The following is a 13837-nucleotide window of genomic DNA, read 5'->3' on the forward strand; positions in this document are numbered from 1 at the left end:
CTTGTCCTGTTCTTTGATATGTAATTACTTCTTGTCCTACTTTGTCATGCTCTAGGTTCTGTCCTTTTATATGCAGCAGACATTGGTCTGCTGTGTCCTGTTTGTGGGTGTTGTTCCTGTTTTTTATTTGTGTTAAGCCACTGGGGCTGCTGAAGCAAGTCAGCTTTATGGCATCTTAGTGTAACTTTTGTTTGAGGCTAAATTAACAGACCCCATCAACACCTCTCACAATGTGCTTAAGTGGTGATACTGTGATGCTGGATAAGTGAGATATATACATGTCCCACTTCACTTTGTATGTCTGAAAATCATAACTGGCATTTTATTTTGCTTGTGAATGAAGATAATTAAATTTGTTTTGCTGGTGTACCTACATTTAAATGTAACTTCTCAATTTCTATTTTTTAATCAAATATTCAATATTCTTCTCACTATGGTATCTTTGCATATATGTTCATACTCCATATCTCCAGAAATCTCTTGGTCCAGAGTAATACTTCAGAGTATTACACATCACTGTTGCACAACCCAGAGTTACAGGGAGGGGTCAGAGGTGATGTGTAGTAACCCCAGTTTTCTCCGTCTCAAAACATTTTCTAAGTGACTTTTGGAGAGTGGGTTATGAAACGGAGAGCATGAGCAAAATGAGATATGTTAAAAAAGAGTTTTTTAGTGTTCATTTTTTAAAGGAGGTGCAGTTGACCTTTCAAGTCCATTGGTAAACCAGCTATTTAGAAAGTTTTTCTTTCTTTCAGGATCACTCTTCAAACGCCATTGCTGTAGGGGCGACTATGTCGCATGAGATGGGGCATAATCTGGGCATGAACCACGACACCAGTTCCTGTGTCTGCAAGGACTCCACCTGCATCATGACAGCTGCCCTAAGGTACAGGATAGCGTAAGGGGCAGAGAAGGCAGACAGGCCCAGCATTTCTTTAAAACAACATTACACAGTCACAAAAGCTTTGCTTCGACACCTGAAATTCCAAATTTCAATACCTCTGCACAGGGGCAGGGAACTCTGCTATATAAAAAATGTCTTCTTTCAGATTGGATGTTCTGGCCATTTTGACTTGTGGTCAAAGACACCATGTTACAGTTTGAAACAGTGCTATTTGTAGTAAAAACATTGTATAAGTGCGATTGTATAAATAGAGCAGATTCAAACAAAAGTCACTTTTCATTGGAAGAGTGTGAAAGTAGGTCATTTCTTTAAGAAAAAAAAATGGCTTTGGAAATACTCTCAAATCTTTTTATTTCAGAAACCTGGTTTTTATTCCAGAGGGACTGAGTTATACAGGAAGTAACGTAAAAGTAAAGCGATTTAGGAAACCAATCAGGCTTATACTGCTTCATTTTTTGGGGTATTTTATCATTTTTTATCAGGCGTACTTGAAAGAAATGGGCATCCACATTACAATGGAAACTTAATCTGAAATCCTGCTGACAAACGTTTAGTACTACAGATGGTTCCCATGGTTAATGGTTGCTCATGTATTTCATTGACAGTTATTTTATACCAAAGTACTTCAGCAGCTGCAGTGACACGAGCTACGACTCATTCCTGAACAACCGAAATCCAGAGTGTGCCTTAGACAAACCGGACCCGCAGGCTCTCGTTTCTGATCCAGTGTGTGGCAACGGTTTTGTGGAGAAGGGCGAGCAGTGTGACTGTGGCCCAGTGGAGGTACGGTACTTTGATGATGGTGGAGATTGTCTGGACACGTGGGGCCAGTTTAGAAGAATGCCTGTAACATTTCTGGGATGATGCCTCCGTTGGTAATAATGTGTTGAAATATCAAAGCTTTAGAAATGTAAAGAATTGCCTTGGATCCAAGGATGAAGTTTATATTAACTTTGTAGTCAGCACTGCAAGACTGACCTGCATATGAAAGATAATAAACTCCTCATTAAATGTCTAAGAATCTAGCCTTAAATCACTCAGAATGTTCCTCTGGTTTTACACCTGTCAGAACACGTTGGTGCGTGTGACTGTGATCAGATTTCAGGGAGGAACATTTTCAAAGCTTTATTTCACTGTGTTTAAGGAGGCATTTTCACTTGACTGATTTGGTTCAATTAAGTGTTTTGTCTTTGTTAATATGTGGCTAGGCTTTGCTAATTACTGTCTATATAATGTATTGAAAATACTATCCAGAAAGTCTGAATTGCATATTTATACAAACTCTTAATTATTTTCCAGTTGTCCTTCAGATTTTCCCAGCTTGAAGAGTTTGATCACAGCTCTTTAAACTCTAATTCAGAACGAAAACCTGTAATTCCTTTCAATGTGCAGTTTGAAACCTTTGAAAACTGGAATGTATAACCCTAGTTATACGTGAGTTGGCAGTCCTTTACAGGTGTACCAGAGCTAGATATCTTGCCTGGCACACCACACCTTTTTATTTACAAATCTCCAACAAGTTACTAGTAGTCAGTTGCATTTTACAAGGAGAATATAGTAGCCCCGACAAGCATGATATTGATGTTAGAGCTGGCTTGAAATCAAAATCATTTCACTTCTGAACACATTCTACTCGGGCTTCCAGATGCTGCAGGAGCACAAAGTCTCAAAAACATCTTCTGACACGTGAGCACTGAGCAGCATTTCTCTTACCTGTGTGTTGAATTGCCATTCTCTGAATTCATTCCTGTGTAGGTGTGTACAAACCCCTGCTGTAACGCCACCACCTGCAAGCTGACCATTGGGTCAGACTGCGCTGAGGGAGAGTGCTGTCAAAACTGTAAGGTAAGCTCCTCCAATGACACTGCTTTTTCATAAAACATTGTTAAATGCCGCTTTGGAAACTCCCTACAGCAGTCTTTCTGAGTTCCTGTTCTTCAGATTTCCTTAGTGTCTCCAGCCAGTGTGTAATGTCAAGAGAGGTGGCTTTGTGAGAAAGTTACCATTTTGGCCCAAAACTACTGGGGCTGAAAAAAACAGGCAAGGCTACTAAAAACACCAAAACTGAGGTTGTATGCTGTAAATGTTGGGTTGTACGAGGAGTATAATGGGATGTGTGCCAGCATTCCATATAATGAATGAAAGCATTGACTAAATCTTGATCTGTAGCTCTGCAGGATCAGGATGACCCCTTTCAGAACGCAGTGTGCTTTAATTGGTTAATAGCATCATTTTCATTATAAATTAGCATTTATCCGTATTCCAATTAAACTAAGAGAATCATAAATTCATAATACGGGGTGTCTGGAAATGCTTATACAAACCAGAAAACTGTAGGCTGTAGTGTTCTTCAACATTTACGAATGGGACCGTAAGTGATATTATTGTGTTCACGGTACATTTGAAGCCCTCCAAATTAGTTTTCCACTTTGTTGTGGAACTGTAGTGACATCTCATGGACACATAAGCAGTTTTTCATGTGTTTTGGATTTTTATTAAAGGATTTTTTTTGCATTTCTGCACTGGGGTATAAAGTGTTGTTGAGGTGCTAAGTAAAATGATACAGCTAATGAGACAAATGTCTTCTTTGATTTTCTTTAATTTAATCCTGACTAAAGTGTTATACATTTTTCTTTCCACTGTTTTTATTTTTATGAACTACTAGATTCCATCATTTGTACTCAACAAAACATATACCTGTCCATGAATAGCATATATGAAAGCTGATTAGACATTGAGCCTTTTCTTTGTTCTAGCATTGCTGAACTACACTACACCATGTTGGTTAGTGGACCTTTCTAGATTTTCAGAAAGCATGTGAAATGCTGGTAAATCAGGAATGCATAGCTTAAATGCTGTAGGGTCACAGGTCCTCTTCCATTATTTATTCGGTCTAAGCTCTTGACTACATACCTGAACTGATTATTGAATCAGACCAGTTTGTTTTGTTATGTGCCCTGAAATTAGCAGCAATTATTTTGAGGTTCTACTTTCCTGCAATTACTCCTGTCCTGTATAAGCCCTGGAGATGCAAAAATATGTATGAATCAAGCTGGGCTGTGGCATTCACAGTGTTATGCACCCCTGCTGTTGGATAAAAAAGCATAAACACTCTCTTTAATCAGTGGAGTTCTATATTTATCCTTAATAAATGCTGGGCTTTTAGGACTCTCCTCACATAGGGGAAATTTAATGACTCAGTGTATGGAAATTAAGTAGTTAGGCCCATAGAGGAAAAAAAATCATCAATAGACTTCTTAGTTTACTTTTTACTATGCAGGGTAGACAGCCCCCAGGAAGCACCATTTTATGAAGCAGGTTAAGGTCAGATGGAACAGTTTTATTTTTGCAAATTAGGCATTAAGCATATAACAGAAAAATGATCTCACAAACTAGTTCAATTAAGGTCAGTTAGTTTAGCATTTAAAAGGTGAGTTGCAACACAAACACTGCTCCAGATTCAGTCAAAGCTTTTGTTTATCATTCCCTAATCTCAAAATCCACACTGTCAAATCAAGAGTTTTCACAATCTGAGTTTAGCAAAGTATACAGACTTCACCTTACTTAGTTTCTGACGTATTTCATAATTACTTTTTCTTTCCAGATCATATCGCCAGCCATCGAATGCAGAGGAAAGAAAGACGAGTGCGATTTGGCGGAATACTGCACAGGCAAATCTCAGTGGTGCCCAGAGGATGTGTTCACTGTCAATGGGGTGCCGTGCAAGGGAGGTCAAGGGTACTGTTACAACGGGCAGTGCCCACTGTTCTTAGACCAGTGTCAGAGGGTCTGGGGGACAGGTATGCATCAGCTATTTGTTTGGGTGATCCCTGCCTGACACACCGCATCAATGTACATATAGTACTGTAGTTTTACCAAAGCTGAATGATGCAGCACCTGAACTTCCTGTACGTCTTTCCACTGCTGAGTTAGAATCCCTGCCTGTACTGTCATATGCAGAACAGGACATGCACACACTTGTACCTTCCGTGTTTTCTGAAACCGACACTTTGCAAAATATGATTTTTTTTTACTGCCTGCACACAAGCCAATATGGCTTTAATTAGTTTAATGCCTTCATGCCTTCACCCTGCTCAACTACGCACTGGAACCAGATATGACATGGGAAAGGATCTCTAAAGGATTTTAACACATGAGACAGGAATCACTGTCCATTGTCCCAGAGAGCTCTTGTCTCCATTTTGTTTTCCTTCCAGCCTTTTTCCTTTGCAATGACGTTTATTGGAAAAATACAAGTAATTAGCTCTTGTGACTTGATTACAGTAACTGGTACAGATGTTGTCTCAAAGGTTATTGCTCTAGGTGGCTAGAGATGGTTTAAGAGATGAAATCCAGTAAAAAAAAAAACAAGTCAGGATAATTATTCCAAGTAAGAGTTTACATGAGCAAATGAGAGATCAGAAGGAATGAAAACAAAAACATAACAGTGTAGGACTAAATGTGGTGCTTCTTAGGACTGATGGTAGCTCACGTGGTGAGTTCATGCATTTCTCCTTCAGGTGCAAAAGTGGGGAGCGACTTCTGCTACAACCAGAATGTACGTGGGGTGAGCTATGGGTACTGCAAACGCATCTCTGGAAGCTATGTGGGATGCCAGAACAAGTAAGGAAAAATTCAAATAGCTATTGAATGGGCACCCACACTTGGATTTCAGTTCCACGTCTGCTTTTGTATTCCTTGTCACTTTTGAAAGGTCATAATTTGCAATTACAGTATTTATATGAAAATTTACATTTATCCAGAGAGGATAACACAGATTGCTGCCACTGGCACAGAACACACAGAAAATGAAGTTTCAGTTCTTCCCTGCATTGTCAGTGAAAGAGTGCAGAGCTGTATTTTGGAAATTACCCATCATGAGATGAAAGGAAATGAAAAGGGAAGGTCGCACTAAGTTCTCTTAATTGTAAAGCACTTGACTGTAGTTCTTTAGTCTTTAACATGTGGCATTTAGTTCCTGAAATACTGGCTTTAGAGGACTCTAAGAGAAGGTGCTTTTCAATTCTATTCATGGTGTGAATTTATAATAAAATTGACCCCATAGTCAGACTTGGCTTTAATGCCATTTCATCTAGTGAATTCTTGTATTTATTAGGTCTAAGGCATAAAGTTAGTTGAGGTGAGGGAAAAGACAGACCAGAGAGATGTGTGTATATATATAGTGACATTCTTAAACTTCTAAGACAGAATTCAATTGTCTCTGGCGGTATTCATTTCATAAGACTGTATAATAAGGCATCACACTCTCAGCTAGCTGTTGAGCCAGGTGCCGAACATTAAGTGAATGATGAGGTGTTTTAGTTTTTCTTCCTTTTCTGTGTTTCTCTTTAAAAACACATTTCAGGGATGTGAAATGTGGCAAGCTGTTTTGTACCGATGGCAATGGAGATCCCACAATAGGACGTCTGGTGCAGTTCGTAAACTGTAAAGGAACCCTTTTCGGAGATAATGAAGAGGATATGGGGCAGGTGGCAACAGGCACCAAGTGTGGAAATGGACTGGTAGGACTGGTCTGGGGTATTTATATAAACACCACTTCTGAAGTATATGTACAGCTCAATTTCAGATACCTTCTCAATTGTGTAGACATTTGTTATTCGTTTATTTAGCAGACATACCTATCCAAGATGGCTTGAACATTATGTGAATTTTCTTTATTAAATTAATTGCAAGGGGCAATTGAACAATTACAGTAAGTTAAATAAACTTAATCAAGCCTAGCTGGATGAGTTACAGAAATGAAGAGATATAGATATAGAATCATAGAAGAGTCAGTGGAGTGGAATATATAATGAATCTGTAATACTAAAATGTATACTGTTTTGTGTGAACTGGCCTCATGCTATTATTTAAGTGTCTGTGTTGTGGTGTGTCCTCCCCAACATTATGTCAGGCATGGTATTAATATCAAGAGATTAAGGGCCCTAGAATGATTTTCAGTTCAGATTTGTATCCAGTTTTTCTGTGGTACAAATGGGCTCTATATTTTTGGTGTGATATGGAAAGTTTCAGACTGGACAAATTCATTGTAGTTTTGCTTCTTAAGTTTTCAGTTTATTGACATTTGAAACCCATAAGCTCTGTATTATTAAGCTTTGCATTTTTGTATCTGATTTCTGGCACTGAGAGCCTATGATTAAAATATCACGAGTGAAACCTGCCAGGAACTCATCAGAAGGTCATGGGGTGTCCATTTGTTACATTCTGTGCACTTCTTTCAAAACCTTTTACACAGAACAATGGGGTTACCAATGCCTGTCTGTAAACTCTTATCCACTTTACTTGCTCTTTTCAGGTCTGCAGCAATAATGAATGTTTGGATGTTGAAAGTGTCTACAAATCTGCCAACTGCTCGGCCAAGTGTCAAGGCCATGGGGTAAGCAGAGAGGATGACAATGAATGTCGGGCACTTCAAACACTCGTTATTTTGCATCTGATAGCTCCTCATTTTCATGCTTAAAAAATAGTTATTGACATGCTTTTCCAAAGTAGGGTTGGATTTTTTGTGGGACAGAGAAAATATTTTCTCATAATTTTACAAAACCTTTCCTGCATCGTTTAGTGACAAATCTCCAAGGCAATTAAGGATACTTTCTAATGAAGTAGTTTTTGCAGGGATTGATCCTGTAGAGCAGAGCTACAGTACAGTAGTTTCTCCCTAACTCTGAGATCACCAGTTTCTAAAACTAAGATGGTTTTCATGTTGACCGCATCAGCAAATTGTTGGTTTAGTTACATTGTTTAGACGTCATTTAGCGATCAGTCTATGAACTGAATGTACTTTGCTGCTCTGAATAATTTCCATGTGTTAAGGTCTGTGAAACTATGTATTCTGCAGGTGTGCAATCACAGACTGGAATGCCAGTGCGAACCAGGCTGGCTGCCTCCTAACTGTGACAAAACTAGTGATGATAACAGGCTGTCCACAGGTAGGTACCATGTGACTGTCAGTGCACCTGCGACCACACACATCTTAAGAAAACTACCAGTCTTGACTGTGATGTCTATCATAAAAAAGATTTTTAGCTGTTTTCTGTACTTAAAGGGTTCATCTTTTGCTTGGGTCTGGTTGAAATCAAGCCTTTGAGCCCAGCCATCAATCACAAACTGCAGCTTTGTTGCCAGATGGCAGCTTTCTGTTGGGTAGAGGCTACGTTTGTCTACTTAATGAAAAGCCAGAATCTAAGTGCTATAATTAAAATGTTGTGGTTCGTTGGTGGGTCAGTTGCGATTTCATCCCGACCTTCATAGAACACAATCTGTACAATAATCCATAAACTGTGAATATGATCTGAATCCCATTCCTGTAATTGATGCAGAAGGGATATATGGAGCTGGAAGTGTAATATTACCATCTAGATTCCAGCTGACTGACTGGTCTCTTACAGTTAAACTTCTCAATGCTTTAATATTCTACAAGCACTGTGAAATCTTGCTTACCAGTGCAATGTAATTATAATAAAATACCACATAAATCAGTAGCATGACATCATATTCTGTGCTATCTTATATTACAATAAGATCTTTAGGTCAACAATAGTCTTCCAATGTATGTATTTTCTAAATCAGTATTATCTCATTTTGTCCAGTGAATTAGTACTTTAAATGTTAATCAGGAGATTTGAGGAACAATTGAAGTAAAGTGTTGTTGCAGTTATAATTGTATCCAGAATCAAACTGTAAATCAAAATTTACTGAAAATGTGTTGGAACAGTCATCCCCAAATTCAACCACATCCCAATTTCAGACCTTTTCGCATACGGTATGCCTCATGGTAAGTAAGCGATCAATCCTGTACTTTGTAGCCACTCGCAATCAATTTTAAGTTGATCACTCCAGCATGCTGATTAATGAGATTACTTCTTAATACTATAATGTCGATTACTGTACTTAATTTCTAAGGAGAAGGTCAGTGGCAAGTCAGTCAAGAGATTTCAGGTTTGCTGTGGAAAAGTATTACAACATTCCGGCCTTCTTCTCAGAAATGTTTCTTAGCACATTAGTTGTTTCTCTTTAAACGTTTGTTGACACCCTTTCTGTCTTTTAATATTCTCCCCCTATATAATACTGTTATAGAATTCACCATCCTGCAGTTCTTATTTCAGCCTGATTTACATGTGTATCCTGCTATTTACAGTATTAAAACATAATTTTGAGTAGGTATCTGCGTCAGCGTGCGTAGGCTGCAAAGGAACAGATGAAGGTTTATTCCCTGGTTATAGGAAAAGTAAAGAAGCACATTGTTTCAGCCGTGGAACCTTTTGCAAGTGTCACCTTTACCTGTTCCTTTGCATAAAAACATAAAGAGTTTCAAATTTCTATTTTATTACTCCGGTCCATTACTGGTTTTAGAGTACAAATGCAACAAATGCTATTGGTTCCAATATGACGCGTGGTGTACAGTGTTTTTACACTGTGTCTCACAACTTCATAACAATCTCTTGATTCACATTATTTTTCTGCGATCATGCTATACTGTATATTGAACTTTGTTCTGGTATTTATTCCCGCATACACTACTGATTTTATTAATCGTAAAAAGACTGTAGCTACTTTGACTGTCTTAGAAGCTTGATCAGTGTAATGTTTTACAACATGATGCTAGAATTTATTTTTTATTATAACCAGCACACTTTCTGAAAGATTGGCCTGCTTTTTAAAAGACTTTTGGGAAGTGAATAATTATCATTAACCCACAGATTTTTAGCCTAGGGCTGTTGAATCCCTGTTGTTTACTTATTGTTGTAAACCCACAGCACAGTAATTCTTTGCAAACATTCTTTAGTTTTCTTTGTTAAATAAGATGTAGGGACATTCATTGCATACACATCATGTGCCTTGAGAGGCTATCCAATAGTTTGCAATTGGACATCTTGGTTTCAATTTCAATATATAAAACACTTGTGTAAACTCTTGTTATTTCAGAACAACTATACTGTACCTGTAGTGAAGTGTGAAAGTTAGGAATTGGGTCTTATGGGTTCACGTTGCATGTATCTGCATGTCACTGGGTTCAATGTATGTGCATGTAGTAGAATGTAGTGTATTTGTGTCGGGTAAGAATCGTCACTGAACTGTTTCAGATGTTACAAAAGTAGAATTGTATTTCTATACTTGTAAAGACCACCCATGAACACTCAGGTCTTTATTTGCTCTTCTCCGCTGAATTGAAATTCCACATATGATTAAAGTAAATCTGAGTCAAATATTTTTGGCATGATCATTGGCTCACTGATCTTTACAATACCTGTATCTCAGGAGTTGCTGTCCTTATAAGGACATTTTTTTGGGTCTCCAAGTATAGTAATACCTGTACACACAGCAAAGAATAACCTATTCTCCGATGTCTCCGTTGGTCTTAGTTCCCATCTGTTCCTCTGTAGTCCTTGTTCCATGTTCTTTTGAGACATATTGAAAATTTTTCTATTACAGTTAAGATGTTAAATATGAGTGTGTGTGAGAGAGAGAGGGAGTGCAGTGATTGCATAGCTCTGAAAAATAGTCCTTCACACACCTCCAGAAGAAATACAATTGTGCTGACTCGTTGTTTTTTATGAGTGCACGACTTTTCAAGATCATGGGTTTAACTCAAAACCTAAAGGACTTGGCTTATGACTCTGTGTTCTGGATGGAGGTGGCTGGTGTAGTTGATGAGTAAAATAATGTCTGAGGACCTTAAGGCCTGCAACTCCCGAGCCTGCGCTGCTGTCACAGCAGAGCTGCCTTCTGAAACCAGGAAACAGCCTGGCAGAGGTGAGGCCTCTTGTCTCTGTGGTTTTCCTCCTCTTTCTGCATCCCTACCAAATGGAAAGAGAACTGAAGAACAGTGGAAAGGTTCGAAAGAAAATAGAGCAAGGCCAAAGGAGCTTAGGTTTGCCAAGCTTCCTGGCTGAATACTGTCTTGTGCTCTTTCATGTACAGTACATTGTCTGCTCCATGCTCAGATAGGTATAGCAGAAAGACAAGTGTTCCGATTTTAAGCCTTTCTTCCGGTTCCTCAGGAATTAGTAAAAGTTATTTTTCAAACGTTTTATTGCTGCAGCCCAAATAAATTGAATAATAATAATTGAAATTAAAATTAAAGGAGTTAGTTAAGTTAAGGAGCACACTGTTTGCTCTCATTAAAATGCCATGTACTGAGAGATGCATTTTAAGATTAAGTACATACATTGTGTCAAGAATTCATACATGTTGCTACTGAAAAACATTTTTGCACTGGTCCACTTTCAGACAATGCAGACCAGAACAGAAGAGAGATGTGCATAATTTACAGGGCCTTTTACTACAGAGTTAAATGTGCTTTCATTTTTCCTGATCCAGCAAGACTGCAGTATATTTGGCAAAAATCTGTCTGCTGGGGGGTGAAATAATCGTTACTTGATACATTCTCCATTGTCTATTTACAAACATTGTCACTTTCCGATTATACAATATTAACAAGACGGGGGTCAGATTTCAATAAGGCAAGGCTTTGTATAGAAAAACAAGTTTAAAAAAAAGATTCATTTCCCACGAGATTTCACTTTCGTAAAAAAAAACATCCTCACAGCAGCCTTTTTTACCTAAATGGTGAATAATGATTGCAAATAAAATACCTAGGTTATTGACATCTAGACTGTTCCCTCAAAACACTGACAATATCCAATGCTGGCAAACAGCCTTAAATATTAAATGATGTCATACGATTTCCAGTCACGTAGTTTGTCTTCTAATAAAAGGACACAGTTGCATTGAGTTTGATAAGTGCAAATGTAAGATGATTACTGCATATAAGTCAGAATATGCATTATTCCAGGTAGAGGTTTAAAAAGTCTTCTTCCCTCCCACTTACTGTTTCTAGTCCATTCATTTTAATAATAATCATGATAATAATAACTACTTGCATTTATAAAGCGATTTTAATCCCAAAGAATTTTCTTGTCTTGACTTAGAGTGCTAACTGACTTTCTCCTCCCCTGCAGGGGTCATCATTGCTATTGTGGTAATCATCTGCGTCATAGTCCTGATTGTCATAGTTGCAGTCATTCTCCTCTTCATGCGCAAACATAAGAGGGCACGTCAACTCAGGTATGTAAATTCTATCATGGCAACGAACAATTATTGAAATTCTAGCTTACAGGAAAGCATGGCTGTAGGTGGAATTTGAGTGGAATAATCTTGATGTGTAGTGATGGTGTTGAGCTGGACCAGCTTTGCCATTTCTGTACGTATCTACAATACAGAGCACATAGCCTGTGTTGAAGTTGTCTCCAATTGCAGCTGAAATTTTTAGATTTGTTCCTTCTGTTTCTGTTTATTTAATAGTGAAATACAAAGCTGGAGAATAATACACACTTAAAATATATGCAGGATTTTTGGTTGCACAGCCCATACAGTATGTTATGAAAGATTATGATAACAAAGATGTACTAGAATTTGATTTTTTTTGCATTTCTGCCAGCATACTGTATTTGTAGCCATTATACCAAAGTCTGCTTTCCCTCGTGAATGACAGTAGTACATGAATGTGTTCATGCTATATGTTTGGGGAGCTTCTACTTTAACAGTTGGCAGAGGTAACAATTCTGCCTTGAGCTCAGCGCCTGTGAGGTGACAGCATGGACGTACAGTATAGTCAAAATATGTCTTGCACTGAAAGCAGGAGCCTGTGAAGTCCAACACCCACAAGCATGACCTTATTTTATCGTGTGTCCTCAGAGCTCCATCTTATCAGAAGGCCCCTGGAGTGACGAATCCAAATTTCTCTGCACAGCGGTTAGAGGTGACCTCTGACCTCCATAACAATAGCCCGGTACGAAAGGATTTAAGATGCAAAATATTCGCACACACAAAAGTTATTTGCTTTTTCCTTAGTCTCTGCCTAGCTTTCAGAACTTCTGAATTTGATTTATTGGTTGTGTGCCACATGCAGTATTTTTGTAACAATTTTCAGAAAATATCCGAAAACACTTGCGCAGCCAAGAGCAGTTTAAAGACATTTTAAGTTTTTAAGATTTAACTTTTGTAGACTTCATTTCTGAGAGACAATACAATTCATTTCTTAGGTGGGACATAAACAATTTAAGAAGTATGTTTTAACTCCTAGACGCCTTTGGTATGAGCTTTCTAGCTTTTATGTGGTGTTAAAATATATAGAATATAAAAACAGTTAGAAATGACGTATAGTATTTTTTTCAAAAGCAGGCCATGAAAATGGAAAAATGTAATCGATTTGAAAGCATGGAAGTGACGTCACTTTTGTGTCATTGCTTAGAATCCTAAGAGAGCAGCACCTCCACCTCCCCCAGTTGCCATCAAGCCAGCAACTGTGCCTTCTGCCCCCCCGGCGGCATTCAACCACCCCAAAGCCACACCTCCCCCTGTGCCAGCCTACAGCAAAAGGCCTACAGCCCCTCCTCCTCCTTGCCCCTCTTTGCCTGCTCAAGTGAGTATGACAACAGAGAAATCGTAAGCAGGTGTGCAGTGAAGGGAAAAGAGGTGACCTTCTGTCCAAGGAAATGGAGGCAAACTGCATAGGAAGAGGAAAGATCCCTGATTCTTTCATTGACTGGATGCTCAGTTTTAATATCAATATCATGTGTAAATGTGACAGAATGTAAATATAAGGGCTTAAGTAATGGAAAATATTTTTTTTAGAAAGATTATTCTTTTGTTGGCGTGAGTTCCAGAACAAATTCAGTAAACCAATAAACTACCATTCACAAAGAAACTAGCTATAATGCTCTAAATACCTTGCTGAAAGATTGTTTTTCTGACTTGAAAATAATCAATTGAATAGGGATGTGAACACTTTTTTAAGATTGTGATTCTCACTTTCAGATCTTTTGAGTTTTTCTTCCTCGTATGTATGTTGTGGGAGGATAGCTTGTGCCGCTGCTCCTTTAGAGGGATGTGAAATCTTAAATTCCTGGC

The 13837-nt window shown here is 38.3% G+C and overlaps 1 protein-coding gene across 2 annotated transcripts in view; it reads left to right on the forward strand.

The window, feature by feature from the left end:
- Positions 1-13837, forward strand: part of LOC102691850 (zinc metalloproteinase/disintegrin-like HR1a) — a 31031-nt gene that overhangs the window by 13478 nt on the left and 3716 nt on the right. Inside the window, exons 11-22 of one of the 2 annotated variants that reach the window (XM_069181451.1) lie at positions 756-886; positions 1510-1687; positions 2660-2749; positions 4509-4704; positions 5425-5527; positions 6270-6426; positions 7221-7301; positions 7764-7854; positions 8673-8699; positions 11887-11992; positions 12623-12716; positions 13179-13349. In XM_069181451.1, the coding sequence (XP_069037552.1) occupies positions 756-886; positions 1510-1687; positions 2660-2749; positions 4509-4704; positions 5425-5527; positions 6270-6426; positions 7221-7301; positions 7764-7854; positions 8673-8699; positions 11887-11992; positions 12623-12716; positions 13179-13349 (1425 nt within the window). The remainder of the gene's footprint in view (positions 1-755; positions 887-1509; positions 1688-2659; positions 2750-4508; positions 4705-5424; positions 5528-6269; positions 6427-7220; positions 7302-7763; positions 7855-8672; positions 8700-11886; positions 11993-12622; positions 12717-13178; positions 13350-13837) is intronic. The other variant, XM_069181459.1, reaches the window with a different exon arrangement.

This window comes from Lepisosteus oculatus, chromosome 2 (assembly GCF_040954835.1).
Source record: "Lepisosteus oculatus isolate fLepOcu1 chromosome 2, fLepOcu1.hap2, whole genome shotgun sequence".
Taxonomy (NCBI): domain Eukaryota; kingdom Metazoa; phylum Chordata; class Actinopteri; order Semionotiformes; family Lepisosteidae; genus Lepisosteus; species Lepisosteus oculatus.